Source organism: Labrus bergylta, chromosome 7 (genome assembly GCF_963930695.1).
Source record: "Labrus bergylta chromosome 7, fLabBer1.1, whole genome shotgun sequence".
NCBI classification, from domain to species: Eukaryota; Metazoa; Chordata; class Actinopteri; order Labriformes; family Labridae; genus Labrus; species Labrus bergylta.
In genome coordinates, this window is record NC_089201.1 from 20200859 (window position 1) to 20216983 (window position 16125).

The 16125-nt window shown below is 39.2% G+C and overlaps 2 protein-coding genes across 2 annotated transcripts in view; both read left to right on the plus strand.

Annotated features, from left to right (window-relative positions):
* LOC109975891 (catalase-like) overlaps positions 1-16125 on the plus strand; it is a 46285-nt gene that overhangs the window by 8255 nt on the left and 21905 nt on the right. The window lies entirely within an intron of this gene.
* On the plus strand, positions 337-11714 carry LOC109979511 (catalase-like). Its single transcript, XM_065956555.1, has 7 exons — positions 337-417; positions 5214-5426; positions 5752-5890; positions 6468-6598; positions 7064-7171; positions 9474-9557; positions 10701-11714. Exons 1-7 carry the CDS (start codon positions 337-339, stop codon positions 10764-10766), a joined length of 822 nt encoding a protein of 273 aa, XP_065812627.1. The 3' UTR covers positions 10767-11714.

The window sequence follows — 16125 nt, forward strand, 5'->3', positions numbered from 1 at the left end:
TTTCAGAGGAGTATGGTGAATGTTGAGGTTGGAGAGGACTTTTCTGTTGTTTACAGGAAAGGTCAAGGAGTTAGATTTATGTTGAAGGAATTGTAAGGTAGAATAGTGAAGGTTCAGGAAGTAGAGAGATAAGTGAATGCTCAGTGAAGGAAATTGTTAGACCTGCTGGGTCTGATGATCCAGGAGGCACATGGTTTAGCCCATGTTGCAAGGGGGGAGGTTAGGAGAAAGATCACGAAAGAACATGGTTTTTGGGCACCGTACTTGCTTGAACAGATTGATTATGTCATAGGCAGGTGTACTATCTGTCTAAAAAATAACGTTCGTAGGGGTGTGATGGTTCCTCCCGGTTACATTCCAACGCCAACAGGTCCTATGCGTGAGTTAGTTGTGGATTTTGTTGACATGATACGACCGGTAGGAGGTAAAAGATACATGTTAGTTGTTGTGGATAGATTTTCAAGGTGGCCCGAGGCCTGTCCAACTAAGCGGAAAGATGCTCAGTCTGTTGCCAAGTTTTTGAGTTCGTGGATAAAACAGTAAGACTAATTCTGCAAAAATTGGGAATTAAACAACGTTTAGGAGCTGTTTATCATCCGCAAAGCCAAGGTGTTTGTGAAAAAATGAATGGTGTGTTAAAAAACCGCATTGTTAAAATCTGCCAACACACAGGTTTGAATTGGGTGGAAGCGCTTCCACTGGCGTTAATGGTGTGTCGTTCAAGTGGGCTCCGTGATTTGCGCATGACACCCCATGAGTTGGCAATGGGCAGACGGATGCCGACACCTTGTTTGCGTACAAGTGGCAAGGGTCCAAGTTTAGCCCTTTTAGAAGATGAAATGCGAGTGTATGTTAATTACATGGCTGCTTTACATAAGAGAATATACACATATGTCTCTGACAGGCAAAAACGAGAGGAGGTGCAAGAGAGACTCGATGAGCAAAAGACAAATGCAGTGCAACCTGGAGACAAGGTATTCGTGAAGGTGTTTAGGAGGAAGTGGTTTAATGAACGCCGCGAAGGACCATTTGAAGTAGTCCGCAGTACGGGAACTGCGGTCCAGGTTAAAGGGTCTCCTACCTGGTATCATTTATCACATTGTGTTAAAGCGCCAACAGAAGAGGTTCCACGATCACAGAACCGAGATGTTGAAAGCGCAAGAGAGCCAACAGAAGCTGCAGAAGCAGCAGAGGTTCATGCAGACCCCCAAGGTCACGATCCGGAAGAAGGGATTGACCATGTTGGGGCTATGCATGATGATTTTGATTACACTTTTGATGATGTCAGGGATGACTTGTCAGTCCATGAGCAAGAAAGACGATTTGGTGACATTGATTTACAACATGTCCCAGAAACAACAGAGTCTATTTCTCAAGAGCATGAGTCAAAGACTCCAGAGGGCTGTGATGCCTCTACAGGAAAATTCACAGACCCAGTTGGACCAAGGAGTCCAAGGCCAACCCGAAGAAAGGTTAGACCAAAACGTTACGAGGACTAGAGTAGAAGTGATTTTGGGAAAGTCAGTTCAGCTCCCATGTCAGTGTACAAAGGAAAATAATGGGAAAGGGAAATTCCGAGTCAAGTGGGAAGATAGCCATGGTAAGGTTATTGATTTATTGGGGACATCACCACTAGAAAAGTATGTGTTGCTTAATGATCGAAGAAGGTCAAAGATTGAGGGAGACTGTAGTCTTTATTTACGTAGATCTCAGATTGAAGATCAAGGTGACTATAAGTGTACATATTATGACCCAAAATTAGTAAATATGGGAGAGCATAGTGTCCAATTGGGGTTAGGTTACAGAAACAGTATTGTGACTTTAGTGGTACTAAATGAAACTAGAATTGCAAAACCCCTGGTTGTTGAAGTAGGAAAACTGTCAACTACCATATCAACTCTCCCGCTGATTGAGAAAATAAAGCAGACATCCACCTTTTCAAAACTGAAGGTTACTGACGTCACAGAGATATTGCGTCTAAATACAGCTGAGCCTCAGATGATTTCTACAACTCAAATTCCTGTAAACATTGTGATTAAAGCTACGTTAGGGAATTCAGCACGCCTTCCATGTAAATGTGGAAAATGGAATAATGATGATAATAATCCCCCTAATTTGGAAAAATGCTCGTGGTGAAGAAATAGTGCTAACAGGACCTGAAATTAATAGTGTGCCTCGTGATCAAAGAAAGTATATTTTGTATAATCACATAAGGTTGTTTAGGGTTGAAGACGACTGTACACTTGTCCTAATCAATGTAACAAGGGAAGATCAGGGAGAATATACATGCACTTATTTGGATCCAGAGTTTAAATTTGTACCATATCACAATTATTGGGTAAAAGGGTATAGAACTCGTAAGATAATGCTTGTGGTAGAAGGCCTAGATCCTATTGAAGTAGTTACGGTGGCTAAAGAGGGTCAAAAGCAACTAGTCACTCCAAGGGTGACTGATGAACAGATGATGTCTACTACTGTAGCTCAGAGAATAACTAGTAGTATTAACGTATCAACTTTGGTTACTACTCTAGCTGCGAGTAATTTTACAAGTGAGGTTGTAAAGATGGGATTTACTATCAACGAAACAATGATGAGTTCTTCGGTGTCTACAAAGTCTGTAGGTATGATGTTGACATCTGTTGCTACATCTACATTAGTTAAGGCAGCTGAAACAATTCAGATGACTATGTCGAATCTGATTGGTGATTTTGTAGATGCTGACGGAACATCAGAAGTCATGACTAAACATCTTCATGCATTAGAGAAGCGTGAAACCCAATGGAAAGCTTATGGGTTTGATTCCTCGGTGTTGCAAATTGCAGACCCGTGGGCAAGTAGAAATATGTGGTACCAACAGTTGACTCACTCTGTTAGATTGGCTAGTAATTTGAGTGGTCCATGTGTTGTGAGAGTTCCAGCACCAGGCACATGGCCTTCAATTCTAGAGACGGTACCAGAACCTTTAACTTCTAAATGTCAAAATAATGCGCTATCGTGGTTGGTATTTAAGCAACAAGCACCATATGATTATTGGATGGCCGTGTCGGTGCATCTATTTACACCTCAACGGAATTGTGCTTGGTTGAAGAACTTATCATATATAAATCTCCTTTATCAGTATGAAGATATTACAGGGTAATTTTACCATAGGAACATTTAAAGACATCTGGTGGATTTGTGGTGATAAGGCATACTTATTTTTACCTTATGGTTGGATTGGATGTTGTTATATGGCACAGTTGAAACTTCCGTATGATGTTTTTGTTATTCAGAAGGGACAAGGGTCTGATGAGGATAACTCTACGACACTCTCTAGCAGTAGAAAGAAAAGAGATTTGGCACAATTTCACAACTTGGAGTCTTATCATTGGAGGATAAGTTTGGGAGAGAAATGGGGAATAGGATTGTTTCCATGGTATGGTGTTACATACTTAGCTGATCATATTGATAATATTACATATACCCTGCAAGGTTTTGCAAACGAGACCATAAAAGGTTTTGAATATTTGTCAAATACTCAGAGCAGTCATCGATTGACGTTGCTGAAACATGACATGGCTCTTGATTACATTTTGGCCAAACAAGGTGGCCTCTGTGTAGCTTTGAATCTAACTGGAGAAGCCTGTTACACTTTGATTCCTGATGCTACTGACAATATGACTAGTGTCATAGATGCTTTGAAACTAATTAGGGATTCATTTGGTCCATCAGAAAGAGCGGGATGGTCTGCGAATACTTGGTTACAAGACCAATTAGGACCAGTAGGAGCTATAGTGGTTCAGATTTTGGTGGCTACCCTTCTATCACTGTGTGTGATGTTTTGTTTTTGTACGCTGTTGTTGACCTTTGCTAAGGCTATGATATTGAGATGGGTAGGAGTTGTGATGCCAGGAGAAAACATTCAGATGCCGCTACTGAGTGGTAATGACCTAAGTGAAGGTGAGGAGGTCATAGAGATTGGAGAGAAATATCCATTTTTGAATATCTGAATTCAACATTGACTCACTATTATTTTGAACTGGAAGTGAATTGATAAAAGGGGGGAATTGAATATTTTAATCATGTATATTAATCATGTATATGTTAATCATGTAGTGGAATAATGTGAAAGTATGATACAAAAATGAATATCTTTGATGGTTTTGTATGTACAAAGATACTGGTTGTTGATTTTTCTTCCCAGGATGATATTTGGGAGACCAATGTGAGGGTGGCTGATTGTCCAGAGATTCTTCCAGATTAATGGAGTTGAAACAACCAAACTTAAGAAAATGGAGGATGGAAATGGACAACGGAAACCTGAATGAAGACATCATGATGAGGGGTTTCGATTGAAAAATCATTGAAGGTTTATTACAATGTAACTTGTATTGTTGATAAATATTTTTGTATGTTTTACTTTATAGTAGATATTTTTAGCAAGACATATTTTTCTGGAACTGTATGAGATGCATATATTGGGACCTCAGGTGTTTTCTTTCTTTATCGATCCTTAGGGAAAGTGGTGTTAGGTAGGGAGAGGTCCATTGGAAGGTGCGATGGGTCGACCAGCCTGACTTTGGACAATTTTTAGATTTTATTTCTGAGGTTTTAAATGTGTGCATTTATATATCATCCTGAAAAGTTTTCATAACCCTTTTTCTTTTTAATTGGTTTGGAGTACTATAGGTGGTTGCCTGGGGCAAAGGAACCGTGAGAGAGTTTTCCTGTCTAGATTGTTTGATGGATAATAAAGAAAGATAGCTGCCTGATGGGTTTTTCGCTCTCACACTCCACAAATAAAATTTTACTATATTACTAAGGTTAAGCATGAACAGAAGTGATTCGTATGAGGCTAATTAACATCATAATTGTATAATTTATCTCGTTTGCGAGACTATAGTCTCGCTAGGGGGGACTATGAAGTGTCTGATGTAACCAGGACAGAGATAATATAAGTTTACAATGGGTGCGTCTGGAGATAGTATCTGAAGGAGATTTAGGAGTCCCCTTAGGTGGAATGTTTAAACTGAGGTGTTGTATAGGAGTATTGCCATATATGGTTGTGTAACTTGATGTTTTTATGACCCATGACGGGAAAACAGATGTTTAGATGCATATAAGCAATTGTCTCTGTGTGTTCGACAGAGATCATTATTGGCTTCTTGATCCTCCTGGTCAGACGTGACCAGTGATTCTGTTTCTTGCTTAAATAAAATTATACTCTTTGAAAGCAAGTCAGTCTCAACGGCGAATTTCTTCATCATCAAACATATCAACAACAAGGAAATCCACATCAGTCTCACAAAGAGTACCCTCTGATCCCTGTGGGCAAACAGGTGCTCAATAGGAACCCAATGAACTACTTTGCTGAGGTGGAGCAACTCGCCTTCAATCCCAGCAACATGCCACCAGGTATCGAGGCCAGCCCAGACAAGATGCTGCAGGTAAACACAACTTTCTTTCTTTTCATTTGTTATTCTTGACACATTTTCCAGTAATACTGAATCTAAAAAAAGTTTTTTCAGCTAAACTGTTCCTGTAACTTCAAATAATAACTGTCTCTATGGTGTCCTGTTTAAGTGCATGTTCAGGCATCTTAATGAGGGTATTGGGTGACCCCCAAGACTTTATTGTCTCCCAGCAGGTCTTAGTCTGGACCCTAATCTTTTGAATAAATGACCAACGAGAAATCTTGTTTTGTTTTTTTAAAGACAGACCCTTCAGTTAAGCGATGCCCTGTTGATGTTCATCTCCTTTATCTTTGTCTAGGGCCGTCTCTTCTCCTACCCAGACACGCATCGACACCGGCTGGGAGCTAACAACCTGCAGCTCCCTGTCAACTGTCCATTCAGGAGCCGTGTGACCAACTACCAGCGCGATGGTCCGATGTGCATGTTTGACAACCAAGGTGAGTCATAGTCCAACCTGTGTGTGACGCAATAACAGAGACAGACTCAAAGGCTTTACTGTTGAAGCTTTGTATGTAGTGCAAAAAATAAATCTTGTATAATCTACCTAATCTATCTTTAGTCTGTATATATCAAAGGAGCATTGTAGTATTTGCAGCGATTGGGTTACTCACAGTGTGTCCAGGAAAGATGAGCCACCATGTCTGAGACAAAGCACACTACGACAAACATCAAACCTGAGTGATGAAGTTAGAGTGAATTCAGTCTATAAAACACATCAGTTTAATACATTTGATCTCCCACTAACATCCAGACATACAAATTTTTAGTTTTTTGAAAAGACTTGGTAAAATACAACAGGGCAAGACCAAGAGTTGCCCAACAGATGTCGCCATTGAGACTGTATGAAATGCAATAGGACTCATACTAATAGGAGGGTGTTTAAGAAGAATTGTAAGTTGCTCATCTAATTCAAACTGAGTTTAAAACTAACCACAGCCATCCATGCACACAGTCAATAAAGTTCTTTATTCTGTTCAGATTTTAACATAGCAGTTTGTTCTGTCCGGCTTCTAGGTGGAGCCCCAAACTACTATCCCAACAGCTTCAGTGCTCCTGACACCCAGCCTCAGTTTGTGGAGTCCAAGTTCAAGGTGTCTCCAGATGTGAGCCGTTACAACAGTAGAGATGAGGACAATGTCGCACAGGTGAAGAAAACATCCCGATATAACAAGCACCAGCCGGTTTACACAAACCGATTTCACCACCAGGATGGTTCTTCTTCTCTGCTAATTTCCTGTGCGCTTCCTGCCCTGTACCAAACAGACACAGCTAACAGCTTCAGAGCCCAACATAATAAGTCAGTGTTATGTCTAACAGGTTCCTCCTCTTTCACAAGTCACCATGGACATAAGTCAATATGGTTTTCAAATAAAGACTGAAATGAAAATCAATAATAATGAATCATTGTAGAGCAAAACAAGTGAACTAATCTACACATGAACTGTATGTGTGTTACTACTCTAAGGTAACCAGGATCGTGACAAGGCTAGAGATGATTGGCTTTATTTTGAAGCTATCCTGTCTGTATGAAGTGGACTGAAATGGATATCATTTTGATTCAATCTACTCTTACCAGGTATTTAATGTGTGTTTTCAAATTTGAATTGCAGGTTCGGACCTTCTACACCGAGGTGTTGAATGAGGAGGAGCGGGAGAGGCTTTGCAGTAACATGGCTGGTGCCCTGAAAGGAGCCCAGCTCTTCATCCAAAAGCGCATGGTGAGTCCTCACTGCATTATTATCCACACAGTCTCTGTCACCTGGACATGCTTGATGCTGTCATGCTTCTACTAAGAGTTGTCCAAACATAATACTTCCACTGTTTAAATCAAATGACATGTTCTTTAACATGTTTATTGCCCCGTAGCAGGAAACATTTAAAAAATAAAATACTGATGGCTTTATGAACGAGCGTGCTAAAACCACAGGATGTGGCTCTCTGGAAACCAAACACTGTGCTCATGAAGCTTGGTGTCTGTATCTGGGTTTAGGCAGAGGCGATTAAATTGAAATCTCCCAATTCATGCACCAGGCAGTTCTAAAGTGTTCTTCAAACAATCAAAGAAAATGTGATCATGTATACAGTGTGAAATGAAACAGAACAGAAATGTTACTTAAATCTTGCTCAAAGGGAACAGTTACTAAAGAAGACTTAAGAGGTCCGGTTAGTAGTTTATTTTGGGATTAAGCATTTATTGTTTAAAAAAAGGCATAAGATTTGGACGAGTTTATAATGGTAACTTTAGTTGTTTTCCTATTACCTTGGACGACATAGGTCGTCATGGTTATTAAACTGGTAAATGCACTGACTTGTTTTTTTAACAAGTTGTCAGGGAACAGTGATTTGTACTGATCCTGACTTCTACTATGATTGCAGAATGATATGAATGAGTCTGAGGGCTTCTTAATGGTTGATTTGCTAACTTTTACATAAAGACTTTGAAGTCATCTTTTTTGTGCATACATTTTCTCAGTGATGTCAGATACCATGGATTATTCAGGTTCATTAAGAATCTGAAGGCCCTTACTCATCACTGCACCTGGCACTATATGCTTGTGTCAGCTTCCCTGCATTGTCATGTTGACTAAATCACTGGCATTTCCTGGTTTATGAGCTATTTCTTAACTTTCTTCCTTCTTATGTACGTCATTTTGTTCATTTGAATAATGCTGGAAGCTACACTCCTCACCCTGTTTTTCATATCTGTCTCCAAAGTGCCTCTTTACATGAGAATACAGGAGTTATAGGTAGGCTGCCCTATTTGGCTTAGGGCGCACTCACACTAGCAAAGTTGTCCCGTACTGTGCTTAAGCACGGTTGCCCCCCCTCCCCATTACCCCGCTGGCCTGCTCTCACACTGCTCCAGGACTAACCGGGCCCGAGCACGGCTACCTCTTGCACATAAGGTCGTAATACAACACATGCATGGCTTTACTTAATAATGAAGCGTGCTCAGTTTACAAGACAGGCTTACTCGAGGAAATAAATAAAGACACATGGTCGATTCTGCGTCCATACATCGGGGAACTTTAGCGGTGAAGCGTGCTTGGGCACGGCACAGATTGCCTAGTGTGAGTGCGCCCTTAGAATCTGCTACAGGAGGATTTGGATGTGGGGGACCTTGTTCCTTCAGACCTTTGAAAAAGGAGTTTGAAGGCGTTGGAGGAAGTTGCATCAGGTTATAGACACTTTGAAATGGCTAAATTCAATAGCTAATCAACTTGAATCACATTTTTATGTTTGAAATGTCTTTATTGAGCATTTCAAAACTGTATTTGTCGTACTTTCATATTTATAAATATACTTCTATGTTGTACTGTTTAAGCTCTTGTGCTTTACTTCCTGTTTGAAAGAGAAATCCTGCCTTTATTTTCGAAGAAAACCGTGAGAAAAGGAAGTGTTTGATGTGACACAGTGGACATTAAATGTAAATCGTTAACTGTAGTGACTTATCTATGGTACGCTGAAAGGGACATAGAACTGCACACAATTAATGCTATTAAACTAATATAAGCGTTCATTTGGGATCTTAATGTCATCGTGTTTAATGTGGAAGTGCTCAACAACAATGTAACAATGATGTTATATTAAGGGGTGAAATAACAGAACTAGCAATTGACCTGATTTAATTTCCGTCATGCGTCACCCACCCTCAACTGTCAACAGGTGACCACAACACTGTGGCTTCTGGTCACACTGTGGAAATCTTTCACAGAGAAGAACACGCTCTCTGTTTTACTGTGGTCAGGTCTGGTTTCATGTTTCCAAGCAAGATTGCAACTCTAAACCTTTGAGAAACCAAAATTGATCACTGCATCTGCCATCTTCCTCTCAGTGTTTATTAATAAACATAAATAAATAATTGAGTAAGTCAAATCACAATAAGGTATTCTATCTTCCAAAAGAATCATCATATCTGGACCGTTTGACAAAAGACATTTGATCAGACTCTGATTGTTAGAAGTATAAAGAACATCTTTTTCAGGGCCTTAATATCATATTATCTGTTTTCTCCTGCAGATTGAGAACTTGAAGGCTGTCCATCCAGACTATGGAAACCGGGTTCAGAATCTTCTCAACAAGTTCAATAATGAGGCCCAGCAGGTAAATAGTAACTGTCTGATTGATTCTTGGCGAGTAGTTTTGATATGTTTATAAAACTTGAAGCAAACATTCAGGCAGGAATCTGAATGACTGAGGGGATTCCCTGGGCGCTGTTTCTTTAGTGTCATCATGACTTTGACATTTTGGAAGTGTCCTGACTATTGTTTTCAGCTATTCTAGCAGGTCCACATTTAAATTTCATGGTTTTCCTCAACAGCTGTTCTGTGGGGAGCAAATGTTTGCATATGAATGGATTTCTTTACTTCATTTTATCAGAGCAGTTGATGAATTATTTACTGTCTGCATACAAAAAAAAAATTTCATAGAAAATAAAAAAGTTTCTGACATGAATGATCTACCCTAGCTTAAAATATCAAGGCAACTATCGTAGGGCTGCTTGATTATGGCAAAAATCATAATCACGATAAATAAATAAAATAAAAAATTACATATAAAAGTTTGTGATTCTGATTCAGTGTTAAGGCCAGCAGAGAAGGCCTTACTGGCACTGACTGCCAACCTCTGACAAGGGCTGACATGAGGCGGCTCAGATGTAGAGTCGGCCGTCTCTCAACTGGAAGGTTGAGGGTTCGATCCCCAGCTCCTGCAGCAACATGTCTGATGTGTCCTTGGGCAGGAATGAATTGCTCCCGCTGCTTCGTGTGTGGCGTATGAATGTGTGTGAATGGGATTAGGTACTTCTGATGGACACTTGACATAGCAGCCTCTGACATCAGTGTGTGAATGTGTGGGTGTGACATACAGTGTAAAAGCACTTTGTGTAGTCAGAAGACTAGAAAAAAGCGCTATACAAGTGAATTTACCATTTTCAGTCTTCAGTATTTGAGCTCATATTGTATACAGATGTTTATAGATCAAGGATAACATTCAGCCTGCTCACGAGGACAAGGATGTTAAACAGAAATGAAAGTTATTCCATGACAGACATTGGGCACATTAATTGTCGGAACATTTGGATATACTGTATATATTTTTTTGTGTGTCTGGTGGCAACATTTCATAATGCAGATTTATTAATGTTGTCGTAAACAGTTGTCTGCAGGTAACGTTTTCTAAGATGTGCATCTGGTATACAGTTGTACCAACTCTCTCTCTCTCTCTCTTTCACTTCCACTCTCTTAGAACACACCCGTGCATGTCTACAGCCGTCCAGGAGTCTCGGCCGTCGCCGCATTCTCCAAGATGTGATGCCTTAAATTTCCAGAAGGGGCAGCACCCTCATGTATCGCAGAGCAAATGCACTTCTTGATTAACAACTGCTACTAAGAGTAACGAGATTGGACTAAACAATTAGTATAATGACGAGACTGAAACACCGACTTGTAATGTGAGGGTTGTGTTTTTTTTTTTTTTTTCATTCAGTCCATCCAAACAGTTGATTTTCCTCAAAATCCTCAAAGCTTTCAATATTCAGCAGATTCTTTATCTCTGTCATTTGTCTTGATTGAACACTAATTTCAAAAACAGATGAAGTTGTTTAGTTGTTATTTTTTTTACAGACTGAAACAAAGACCACTATGGCAACTAATGTTAACTAGATCGAGTACAGTATGACGAAATGGAGGGCTTGCCTTTGACCAAATATGGCCTCAATACTAATGTTTGTTTGTTTGTTTTTAAATATAGGTGTGATTGGAGTTTCAAGTTCAACCTCAGCTTCTTCCATGTACCAGGATGAGTGATTATTTCTTAGCTTATGTTTGTATGTTGGATTGATTCATCTCTCTCCAAAAAAAGATCCAAATCAGCTATTCTGTTAGTCTTCTTTTAACATTCACATGTGATTCAATGTGTGACATATTCAGCATTAATCTCCGATCAGGTTGTAAAATACATTGATTTTTTTATGTAGTGTTGGCACATGCCAACTGCAAGAAGCAGTATTTTTATTTTTCACTGCAGGCAATCATAAGCGTTGGCTTGTTTTCCTCACGATTGACTGAACCTCAAAAATCATTGCATTCTTCATGAGAAGAACTTTCAAACTGAAATGATTTTTCAGTTTGATCTGGGGGTGTTTGTGGGCGGATGCATATCCTGTCAGTAATGCAGTTTACAAAAAGGACACAATTACTTTCACTTCATCAAAAAGTCAATAGTGCCTTTTTGTACTAAATACAAATATAAATAAATTAACCTGAAACTCAAAAATCATTGATTAACTTCTCTTTAGTGGAAAAGAGAAACTTTGTTGATTTATATCGTGGTCTATCAGTTAACGTAGGGTTAATGTGGCTAAGTAGCATTAAAAAAACAGCAACTACATCCTCATCCGAATCAAAAAACACAACCACTAATTCCCTCCTATTCTGGTTTTCTTTCAGACTGACTAGAAATGTAGTTTAGGGCTTTCATGTTTGTCCATTCTATGCAGAGAAAAAGACCCTCGACTAAATGCACAGTTTATTGTGTCACTGTGTAATATACACTGTATGACCTGTTGTGTGTTTGCTAACTCTTCAAAGTGTAAAAAATATATTTTATATGAATATTTAAAATCAGATTTTGTATTTAGTGCCTGTATTAAATCAAAGCTTAATAGCACCTTTCATGTCTCATTCTTTTGTTTGAAGACATCTTTGTTTTCTTCAACGCTGTATGAGAAGAGAAAACTAAAATGCCAGTTATCTCATCTAGCTCATCTATAGTAAGTTGCCATTTCAGTTTTTAAAGTTGCTTAGAGTTCCCTCAATGCCAACCAAAACACAGATTAATAAACCATAAGACCTTATTTAGTTGAGGAATGAAGACAGGGGTCCTTTGGTTATAGCTCACCTCTTTTTATGCCTGATTATTTTGTGTTTTTGTAAAAGTCTGACGGAGTTCACAAAAAACTGGGACACTTTTTAACGGGTCAAAATGATCATAAAAAATACATTTTAAAATGTAGATGACTATAATAGTCTTTTGTTTTTACACCCGTTGTATCAGTAGGTTTTGTAGTTTTAAGATTTTGTATGATTTTGACACATTTTTAAATAGTTTATAAATGTGTGTCTTGGACAAGGGTGCTTTCTGTCAAAGGTCAGGTTTAGACTTAAAAAGAAAATAAATCAGAACCAAAATTAGGTATTTCAAATTGGTTTCATATATAAAAATCTCTAAAAAAGAGATTTTCATAATAAGTGTATTTGTAAGTGATATTTTTAATCTTGTTTGCCAGGGACATGATTTTTCCCAATTCTCAAGAATGGGTGTTATTCAAAGTTTAAGAAGAAGCTAATCTTGCATACCCATTGTGGTCAGGTTGGTTTTAGCTCATTCGCTGGTATCAGGTAGAAAAGCAGCCTGTGCTGTGCTTACCCTCAAAGGAGCACACCAACACTCACAGCGACACGATCATAGTGTGTGTACACCCTCCTGCAGCCTGCACTCCAAACCTACAGATAAGACGACTGAGATGAATCCTGAAGGTGTTCCACTGCAGGGGAGGGGATATGAAGGATATCCAGGATATCCAGGACAGCCTGGATATCCAGGACAGCCTACAGTGGTTCATCCCACCACTGTGAACATCGTCACTGAGCCCCCCAAAGACCACATCATCTGGTCCCTCTGCTGCTTCGTCTACTCAAACCCCTTCTACCTCGGACTGTTGGCTCTCATCTACTCCATCAAGGTCAGTTTAAAAACATCAGTTAAGACTCGCTGATGAACAAAATAACTCGGTCTTTGACATTGAAAAAGCATAAAATGTTCATGAACAATACCAGGAGAAGAAGTTTCTTCTCCTGGTTTTTGCAGAAAACTTGAGTGAAGTTCTTAAATTTCAAAAACATGTAAAAGTATTGTTAAAAGCTTCGCTTTATTTGAAGGGTCTTTTTGGAGATTTTTTCAATTTGAAATTCCAATCTATCAGTGAGTAAGAAAAAAAAGACTCATCATTGAAAGGATGACAGGTTTGAGATGAAGACCATTTTCGCTTCATTATACAATCATTCAATCATCCGTAAATATTTACATTATCTTGACAAAGATGTAAAAAATAAACATGTTCAACTTCGTTTTTTTCTTGAAGATAAACAATTTACTGAACATAATGAGAGGTGCTTCTGTCGTTTCAGTCCAGAGATCGGAAGATGGTTGGTGATCTGGAGGGGGCTCGACAGTATGGAAGAACCGCCTGCACCTTCAACATTGTATCTTCTATTTTGATTGGCACAGGGGTCCTAATCTCCATTATTGTGTTCATTATGGAAAATCTGAAAAAATGAATATAATCGTTATGGTTATGGTTATTATAGAAACTGATAGAAAATGAACTGTAAAATCATTTTGGTTAACTGAAACTAAAATAAAAACAAGGCTTTGCAAAATAAAAACTATAACTTGCCTACCTTTTAACCACTTATGAACCAATATGCAGTCTGCGATCCTCTGGCAGAGCCCTACCGGCTGTTCCAGGCTAAAAACTAAAGGGGACAGGGCCTTTGCTGTCAGAGCCCCCAGACTTTGGGACAGCCTGCCAGAGGAGATCAGACTTGCAGATTCAGTCCCTTGTTTTATGTCTCTACTCAAGACATTCTTTTATAAAAATGCTTTTACTCTGTGATATCGTTAATTGTTTTTATTTTTCATTTTATTAGTCTGATTTCGTTGTCTGCTTGTTTACGCTCTGCCTGTTGCTTTAATTGTCTCTGCTTTTATTTTCTGTTGCAAAGCACTTTGCTACTTGTATAGAAAAGTGCTATACAAATAAAGTATTATTATTATTATTACCTGAATCTGTATCGTGTGTTTACAAAACTAAATAAAAATTACATTATAGACAAAGTGTCCTTTGTCTTTGTGTTTGACACGAGCATACTGACTGATATGCCGTTTATGTTTTGTCTCAGGCGTGTCTGGATGAGCATGTTCATGCAGAAGTTAAAACGGTTTTCCATATTTTTTTTTTAAGATATATTATATCCTTTAGACTCTAAAGGATATGTCAAAGTCAAAGTCCTATTGGGTCGGGGGCCGGATTTGTCCAAATGAGACCTCAAGTGGGCCGGACTCATTTTGCCGACATCACTATAACTCAACACATGGATATATAGGCTAATGTATGATTGTATAGAAAACTTTAACATTAACATTAAGCAGAGGGGTTAACTCTGTCATTGCAAACTGCATGTTGGCACATGGAAATATTTAAATGTACCACATTACAGAAGAAAACATCAATAATTATGTTTTGATTGAGATTATTATATTATGTTTAAATATTGCTGTTCAAGGTTATAGACACTTTGACACCTTATTCTACCTGCCCTGGTCTCAGTGCATTAGAGAGAGAGAGAGAGAGAGAGAGAGAGAGAGAGAGAGAGAGAACAGACAGAGACTTTAGATCTGTGTGTGTCAGGCCACAGCACAGTTTGCACTCGTTAAGGTTCATTACAGATAAAACCTGCTCACGTGAATAAGTTGTCACAAACAAACAGAGTGTCTTTGATGCATCTTCGGGTCTTTAAGTATGAGGCATTATAAAATGATAACATGTTTCCAAACGAACTGACTTGTGTGGAGTGTACGTTCTTCAACTAAGTAGACTCAGTTAAACGACTTTTCATGAGTCTGGCAGTCCGTTCTTCTACGTGTCCGCAATATCGTGATCTAACTATGTCACTGACTTTTTATGCTCCATGAATCTCTGCCATCTCCGTGCGCAATTCAAGGAAGAATTTTAGCGCTGCTCCATGATTAAACCAGCGGACCTCTGTATGATCGGGCAGCCTGTGCGTGATATCGTCTTTGTATAAGAATGAAATGTTCAGTAATAGTTACATATTTACGGTCTGATGAAAGCTGGTGATAAAGGCGCAGCAGCAGGCTACTGCATTTAGAAGTGATTTCGCACTGAAACTTTTAGGTGATCAACACAACACGTTCACCTCTGGGTGCAGGGGCGGACTGGCCATCTGTGTGTTCTGGAGAATCACAGAACGGCCGGTACTCCAGGATGGCCGGCGGCCGCCACGCAGTCATCACCAGTTTTTTTTTTTCCTGCTAATTTACTGTTTCACACTCCAGTCCGGTAGGTGGAAACAATGCGTCTTTAAGTTGGATGCCAGCCGGCAGCTGCCTGTGCCCACCAGCTATAATCTAAAAGAAGTAGTATATAAATGCCGATCAGTAAAAAGTCCACGATTCAGACTGATGTCCACAACAAGCTTTAATCGTCACAGAAGATACATCATGGAGACACCGTGAAAACTAGAACAGACAAGACAGTTTTTAGCCTTCAGCTAAAATCACTTCATATGTCAAAAGTAAATTAAACATTACAATGTAAAACAATATTTACCGTGTTCGCCTGCTGACCAACGGTTAGAAATGAAAAGGAACGGGATAGAAAAGTTCTCGGCAGAACCCGCGATTTCTCTCTCTCTCTCGCTGCTGCACATAGTCTAGCTTTCCGGTCATGTGTCACTATGGCAACCTATTCAACTTAAACAGCGCCAGTTACACTCCCACCAAATTACCTTTGATTATTACAAATGCATATGTTAACACATGTCAAATCTTTCATGGAAAATCAATGGTAATTTCAAACCACTTAAAG